Source organism: Neophocaena asiaeorientalis, unplaced genomic scaffold (assembly GCF_003031525.2).
Source record: "Neophocaena asiaeorientalis asiaeorientalis breed wild unplaced genomic scaffold, Neophocaena_asiaeorientalis_V1.1 scaffold150, whole genome shotgun sequence".
Lineage (NCBI taxonomy): Eukaryota > Metazoa > Chordata > Mammalia > Artiodactyla > Phocoenidae > Neophocaena > Neophocaena asiaeorientalis.
Window position 1 is genome coordinate 4,559,464 of NW_020176571.1, and position 8,292 is coordinate 4,567,755.

General features: G+C 53.6%; 1 protein-coding gene across 1 annotated transcript; it reads left to right on the forward strand.

Annotated features, from left to right (window-relative positions):
• The first annotated feature begins 4,105 nt into the window (after nucleotides 1-4,105).
• On the forward strand, nucleotides 4,106-5,796 carry KCNA1 (potassium voltage-gated channel subfamily A member 1). Its single transcript, XM_024733309.1, has one exon. It carries the CDS (start codon nucleotides 4,106-4,108, stop codon nucleotides 5,591-5,593), a length of 1,488 nt encoding a protein of 495 aa, XP_024589077.1. The 3' UTR covers nucleotides 5,594-5,796.
• Nucleotides 5,797-8,292: the final 2,496 nt, after the last annotated feature.

Here is an 8,292-nt window from a genome sequence, read left to right on the forward strand (position 1 = left end):
TCGTCCTTCTGGTCTCCCTGTTCCTTGACCTCTCTCTTCTTGAAGTTCTTTGTTCAAATGCTACCTTTGCAGAGAGACCTTTCCTATCCATGCAAACCTGTATTTGTCAGTCTGTATCCCCTTAAAAAATTTTTTTTACCTAAATTATAATGTACGGCTTATTTTTTTTAAATTTATTTAATTGAAGTATTTGCTTTACAATGTTGTGTTAGTTTCTGGTGTACAGGAAAGTGATTCAGTTACATACACACACATATATAATATATATGATGTATATATGTAGTTTTTAATATTCTTTTCCATTATGGTTTATTACAGGCTATTGAATATAGTTCCCCGTGATGCACAGTAAGACCCTGTTGTTTATCCATTCTGCATATAATAGTTTGCATCTGCTCATCCCAAACTCCCAGTCCATCCCTCCCCCATACCCCCTCCCCCTTGGCAACCACAGGTCTGTTCTCTATGCCTGTGAGTCTGTTTCTGTTTCGTAGATAAGTTCTTTTGTGTAATACTTTAGATTCCACCTACAAGTGATATCACATGGTATTTCTCCTTCTCTCTCTGACTCACTTCACTTAGTATGATAATCTCTAGGTCCATCCATGTTGCTGCACATGGCATTATTTCATTTCTCTTTTATGGCTGAGTAGTATTCCATGGCATATATCCAGATAAAACTTCATTCGAAAAGATATATGCACCCTATGACCCTATGTTCATAGCAGCACTATTCACAATAGCCAAGACATAGAAATAACCTAAGTGTCCATCGACAGATGAACGGATAAAGAAGATGTAGTACATATATACAATGGTTTATTTGTTAATTGTCTATCTCTCCCACAAGAGTGTGAGCTCTAAGGGGTCTGGGACCTCATGCCTTAGTTATTACTATGTCTCCAGTGCTAGAGTTAGGCTGACGCCTAGCTGGAGCTAAGCAGATTGTGGAATAAATAAACAACTTCAGACCCTTACCAATGGTGGGCTTGCATCAAGAATGAGGAGTTCCTAGCTCAGCAAATTTCTTCCAGTTCCACGGAGGTCCAGTCCGGCTCTAAAAACATCTTTCAGGGATGTTGAAAACCTGCTGATCTTATTGTGCCCCCTAATAACCCCCTGGGTTTAGGAACCTGGGATCTCATCCAGTCTGTAAATCTCTTCCACTAAGGCAACCTCCCAACGCTGAATCAGGGCAAGCGCATCCACATGAGGCTGGGGAGATGACAGTCTCAGAAACCTTTAAAAGGAGGAGGGGGGCTACAGGCAGAGGGAGGTACAGGAGCAGCGTGGGAAGCCCCGTATCGCTAGGACAGGGTCTGAAAATGCGTATCAGATCTAGTAGTAGGGGGTTCTCAGGGCTGCAGCAGCCTCCGGCAGCAGTAGCAAAGAAAACAAGGGACTTGACCGCATTGCAATGCAGAGCTTCGTGGGTTTTTGTTTTCTTTCTTTCCAATAAAGCAGTAGGGTGGAAAGGAAAGGAACCGCGGAGTCAGTGGGATACAGGAATATGTGTTTGGAAGGTGGGGAAAGGGCAGCCCTTAATATGGGAAGGCGGAGTTTAAGAGAACTCTTTGTTTGTAAAAGGAAAGCTGGGCTATGGCTCCGGAGGGGTGGAGGGAACAAATACCTATTTTTTTCTGAAAGGAATGCTGGAGTCGGTATCTGGAGGAGGGACTTAACTAGTTCGGTACCCAGGATTGCTGCACTGCCTGGGTGCGGGGCCCGCCGAGGCCCCTGCTTCTCACTAGCCACAACAGAGTGGGGAGGATGCAATCTTTCGGTTTGATTAAAGAGGTGGGTGGTGTCGGCGGGAGGCTTCGCGGTCGCTGTGGTGCTAAGGGGTGGTCCCAAGGCAGCCGGGGAGCCAATGGGCGGCGACTCCGGGCTCCTGCAGCCTCCTTGGAGACTCGGCCGCAGTTGAAGTACCGGAGCTGCTGGCTGCCTTCTCTCGCGCTGCAGGCGCCAAGGCGCAGCGCCTCTAGGGGCGCAGCCGGAGCCGCACTCCGAGGGCACCGCGCACGCCCCCGGCTCCTGCTGCCCTGCGCCTCTGTGCGGACCCTGTCCCCGAGAAGCTGCCAGCCTTGCAAGGGGCCTTGGGAAGGCCTTAGGCCGGAAAAAGAGGCTTCGGGAAGAGGGACGTGGGTGGGAGGTGGGCAGGCGACTTGCTTCTCAGATTCGTTCCAATTAGCACCAAGTTGGCAGACAAGCGCATAAACCCACGAAGCCTTTGGTTTCCCACAAGTCACATTCTCAGTATTTCAAAATAGTCTGATCGCAAGAAAACTTCAACTCCCGTCGTAGGTCAAAGGGGGACACACTCTCAGCACCACTGCCTCGCAGTAGCGCGACGGAGAACAGACCCGGGTGATCCTCAACTGCAGAGCCCAACCCGAAGTCCGCATCTCGCCGAGGCCGGCGGGGACAAGCTGGGTCTGCCCTGCAGAGCCCCCTGCGGGGCCGGACAGCGCGCGGAGAAGCGGATTATTGTAGGACTGCACAAACAGCAGCCCATCAGAGTAGTCGTGCCAGGAACACCACCGCCTGCATTGCGTCGGACCTGACCATTTCCGATGTGAAATTCCCGGAAAGGTCGCGGCAGAGGACCGTGCTTGTGCGGGGCTGTGGACCACAGGGAAGGAGAACTGGCGGTCGGCTTTTCTGGCAGGAGAAGGAAAAAGCCGTGTTGGCAAGGGTGGGAACTGAATGACAGCCCCCCCTCTGCCAAGCCACCCCCTCCTATTTTCCATCTACCTCCTCGCTCCCGCCCTCCCCCGCCCTCCCCAACCCACGCCCGGGTGGGCCAATCGCTGCTCCGCATTCCGGGCGCTTTCTCAGGTTTCTGCTGATCTTGCAGCGCCCAGAAATGGACCGAGCGGACCCGAGCCGCACGCACCCTGCCCCACTCGGAGCTCCGAACGGCTCCCGGCGCGCCGCGTAGCCTCGCCGAGGTCCGCGCGGGGTGCGGGAAGCCGAGGGGACCTGCGAGGCACGGAGATCCAGGCCCTTGCTCGCTCGCCTCCTCCGGGATCGAATCAAGGGCTCCCACGGTGTTGGGAGGGGGCGAGAGCGCTCCGCATCGTCATTCGCTTCAGAGCTCGGGAGAGGGTGGCATTTCGCTTTTCCGCCCCGCAGCCTCCGGAATTGCCCGCACCCGGGAGCGAGAGCGGCGTCTCCAGGTTGCCGGCCACGGGCGAGAATGGGGGCCGGGAACGGACATTTCCGCCGTCGCTGCCCAGTTAGGCGAGCGGCCAACTGAAGGAAAGCAGGACGAGGTGCGAGGGCGGCGCGGTGGCCCCGGCGCCCCTCGGATGCTGTGGCGGCCGCGACTCGCGCCCGGGTACCGCAAAGGCGACCTGCCGCATTCCCGCTCGGGCTCTCCGCCGACTCAGCACCGCCCCTGCGCCAAGCCGGCTGGCCAGGTAGGGGGTTCCCCGGTCCGGGGCTGCAGAAGTGGGGCTTGGGGCGGCGGGTGAGGGGAGCCGGGGGCGCGGGGATGCTGCCTGGAACTGGAGCTCCGCCAGCGTCTCTGGGCGCTTTTCCGATCTCTAGTTTAACGAAGTTGTAAACAGATCGGCTGTTGGGCATTGGGGAAAGTGGGATGGAGGAGCCCCAAACTTGGATTTCGGGTGTCTGCGTGTGTCTGTCTGCGTGTCTGTGATATAACCCTAGCAAAAGTCTCGTGCTTTCTCAGAAAGCTAGAGGTCTGTGCTCTTCCGTGTCTGTGGGTCCGTCCCATATGAACGCTTCTGATCTTCTGCCCCCGTATCACTTTCTATTTCTCTGCAGCGTCCATCGATTGCCCCGGTGGGAGCTTAGAAGGCGGCAGGCGAAGAGGGCTAGCAGGGGGGAGAGCCGAGGAGAAGCAGAGGGGGTGGCAGGCGAGGGCATCTGCCGAGCTGGCTCTGCCCCGGGTCCTAGGAGGGCTCGCGGAGGGGAAGGGAGGCCAGGGCGGCCCCCAAGCGGTGGCCCGGTCCGCTAGAACGGCGCTGCGTTAAGGCACCTCGGAGCAGGAAGAAACACCAACCCTCCTCCCATCGCCACCGGGCCCGCCCCGGGGCCCCAGCCGCCGCCGCCGCCGCCGCCCCCGCCCCCTGCCTCCACCATGACGGTGATGTCGGGAGAGAACGTGGACGAGGCTTCGGCCGCCCCGGGCCACCCCCAGGACGGCAGCTACCCGCGGCCGGCCGAGCACGACGACCACGAGTGCTGCGAGCGCGTGGTCATCAACATCTCCGGGCTGCGCTTCGAGACGCAGCTCAAGACGCTGGCGCAGTTCCCCAACACGCTGCTGGGCAACCCTAAGAAACGCATGCGCTACTTCGACCCGCTGAGGAACGAGTACTTCTTCGACCGCAACCGGCCCAGCTTCGACGCCATCCTCTACTACTACCAGTCGGGGGGCCGGCTGCGGAGGCCGGTCAACGTGCCGCTGGACATGTTCTCCGAAGAGATCAAGTTTTACGAGCTGGGCGAGGAGGCCATGGAGAAGTTCCGGGAGGACGAGGGCTTCATCAAGGAGGAGGAGCGCCCCCTGCCCGACAAGGAGTACCAGCGCCAGGTGTGGCTGCTCTTCGAGTACCCCGAGAGCTCGGGGCCCGCCCGGGTCATCGCCATCGTCTCCGTCATGGTCATCCTCATCTCCATCGTCATCTTCTGTCTGGAGACGCTGCCCGAGTTGAAGGATGACAAGGACTTCACGGGCACCGTCCACCGCCTCGACAACACCACGGTGGTCTACAGCGTCAACATCTTCACGGACCCCTTCTTCATCGTGGAAACCCTGTGCATCATCTGGTTCTCCTTCGAGCTGGTGGTGCGCTTCTTCGCCTGCCCCAGCAAGACGGACTTCTTCAAAAACATCATGAACTTCATCGACATCGTGGCCATCATCCCCTACTTCATCACCCTGGGCACCGAGATAGCTGAGCAGGAGGGGAACCAGAAGGGCGAGCAGGCCACGTCGCTGGCCATCCTCAGGGTCATCCGGTTGGTAAGGGTTTTTAGAATCTTCAAACTCTCCCGCCACTCTAAGGGCCTCCAGATCCTGGGCCAGACCCTCAAAGCCAGTATGAGAGAGCTAGGGCTGCTTATCTTTTTCCTTTTCATCGGGGTCATACTGTTTTCTAGCGCAGTGTACTTTGCCGAGGCGGAAGAAGCTGAGTCGCACTTTTCCAGTATCCCCGACGCTTTCTGGTGGGCGGTGGTGTCCATGACCACCGTAGGATACGGTGACATGTACCCTGTGACAATTGGAGGCAAGATCGTGGGCTCCTTGTGTGCCATCGCCGGTGTGCTGACAATTGCCCTGCCCGTACCTGTCATTGTGTCCAATTTCAACTATTTCTACCACCGAGAAACCGAGGGGGAAGAGCAGGCTCAGTTGCTCCACGTCAGCGCCCCTAATTTAGCCTCTGACAGTGACCTCAGTCGGCGCAGCTCCTCCACCATCAGCAAATCTGAGTACATGGAGATCGAAGAGGATATGAATAATAGCATAGCCCACTTTAGACAGGCCAATGTCAGAACTGGTAATTGCACCGCAGCTGACCAAAACTGCGTTAATAAGAGCAAGCTACTGACTGATGTTTAAAAAGCCAAAAGCAAAGAAACTAAAAAGCCCCCACTTAGCAGCTTGAAAGACTTAAAACACCAAACCAAACCAAACCCCCAGTGACTCAGGTCACTCCTTGTAGATACTTTACTAAATAGTCTTTGAATGCTCTCTCAAACTGTCGATGCATTGTTGCATTGCCAGTGTTGGGGGGTGGCAAACCCGAAGCTTTCAGGAGCCATGAAAAGAGAAACTATTTTCATTGTATTAAAAAATGGGAAAAGAGAGTGTATTTTCTAAAACTGGTTTAAAATCACTCAGTCCATGAACTTGTCTAGGTAACGTAAGGTTCATATGCTTCCCCGTTTTTAATCCTTGGTGGCTTCTTTAAATTTTTTTTTTTCTCCTTGAGCTAAGAATCAGATGATCGCTTAGAAATATAAAATTAAAATTTGCATGGGACTCCGATACGAAATCCTGGCAAACGGCACAGCGCATCTTAGGATGGTGCATCAGATGTATTATGTGTAACGTGATACACCAGCCGAAACGGGCAACGAACAGACGTTTTTACTTTGATCAACCGAACTGCATATTCCAAGGTGAAAAAAAAAAATTACTTAAGACTGGTTCACCGAGCACCTTAGAAATCGGATGCTGGGCCTGGTCTGTAGGGATTTTTCCCTCTGCCCCGTTTCCTTCTGATTCAGACTCTTCTCTAAGAAAAAGTGATAACTGAATGCAAGTCATCCATCCGTCTGCAGTGCTGCTACGATTCTCAACTGCAGATGTGCCCAATGGGCCTTTTCTCACCAGTCCTGCACCCTGAACCCCGGCCTCCAGAACTGGATGTAAAACCTTCGCCTCCTTATTGCAACAGAGCACAAATGAAACTGAGTGTAAAAGCATGTTTGAATCTGATCATAATTTCTTTTACAATCGCATGCCGAGAACGTTAACTCAGACAGTAGAGGGTAAGCTTACTTTGGAATCGATTCTTCTAAAAATAGATCCTTCTTCATTTGCGTTCACCAAAAGTGCACTCCTTCATTTACGAACTATTTTTATTAGTAAATAAAGTACTGTATTTAAGTACCTATGTTAGTCAGCCGGGAACAGTAGCTTTTTGGAGCTCGAAGCATGTTCTCGTATTCAGCATTATGGCCGACTTGATTAAGGTGTACCTTGAATTAATTAGTGCATGATTAATTTAATGTAAAAACGTTAAAAAAAATAATAAAAATTATAAGTTTGTGGGATGAAGGGCCCAAAAGAACCTGCCTTTGCTCAGGGAAATGTCAGGTTTCTGTGCAGATGTAGGCAGAGAGAGGACCAACATGCCCATCCCTTAAAGGGAAGCTCTGTGGAAAACTTAAGTTATCAAGGTATATAGAGCAACACCTAAGAACACGTATTCTTTCTAGCTGAAGAGAAACACAAGCAAAACAAACAAACAAACAAACAAACAAAGGTGCAATACTGCATGCTTTTTGGTGCATTCTTAAGATGTAAATGAAAATGTTTCTCCATCGTATGCGCCCAGAGCAGAGCTGATTTCTTTTTGCAGTCATGATTTGCAGTCTGCAGAGACTTCGGCCCTCCCCCTGAGGCTCCCTGAAGAAACGCAACCAATTGATTTAATAGTTGCTTAGTGCCTTTATCCTGTACCCACAGCGAACTGCAGAAAGGGCCTCCATTAACACAGCTGAGAAGTTATGTAACACAAGGGAGGGAGGCTGGGGCACAGATATTTTGCTTTTCCTTTTTCCACCCTCGCTCTCTCACTTCGCACTGCGGGGACACCGCGCCATCCTGCGCCCCAGACGGGAGAGACCCGGGAGGGTGCTCTCTGGCCGTCCGCTGGACTCGGTCCCTTTGGCAGCCAGACGTGGGATGGAAACTGGGGCCCGAGACCCATCTTTGAACTTGACACGAACCTCGAACTTGTTTTTTCCGCTTCTCTACCAGAAGCCACTATAAAACTCTTGGGGAATTTGTTTCCTATCAGGGGTCACCCTGGACAAGCAAGGCTTCCTCGGGTCCAGCCTCACGGTCCTGGCGTCGTTCCATCCTCCCCCTCTGCCTGCAGAGGCACGTTGCCACTCTGACAGTCTGATCTCTGCAGGCATCGTTGTGGACGTGGGAATAGTCGGTTCAGAGTAAGCTCTCCCGGGCCTTCCCTCCCGGCCCGCCCCTTCAGCTAGTTCCTGGGATGCTCCTGTGAGAGTCCCATGCTGGCAGTCACCTCGCAGGCTGAACATCTAACTTCTGTCGCCCCTGGCACCCAGTCCAGAGAATGGCGGGGACCCTGTGCTTACCAGAGAGAGAGCCACATCACCTGGGCCTCTGGAGGCCAGCAGCCGCCCACCGACGGGGAGGCACTCATAGCTTTTTGAAGGACCCAAGGTGGGGATCCTGATCCTGCGCTTAGCACGTGGCTGCCAGCTGCTCACCGTCTTTCATTCCTGCGCTGCTGCTTCTGGAAATCTTCCCCGTGACTCCGCCCCACCTCCCATCCTAGCCTAGAACGAGCAGTGAGGCAGTAAACCTAGACACTAGAGTTATGCCCAGGCTGGCTGACTCCTTTGAAAGAAAGAACGTGGAAGTTTTATTTTCCTGTGCGGCTTCTGTGAATCTGTGAGACAGACGTGACACACACCAAGGAAGACAGGGGCCAAGGACTGTACGGTGTCCCACCGCAGGGCATTCAATCCTCCCTGTGGTGTCTCCTGGAACCT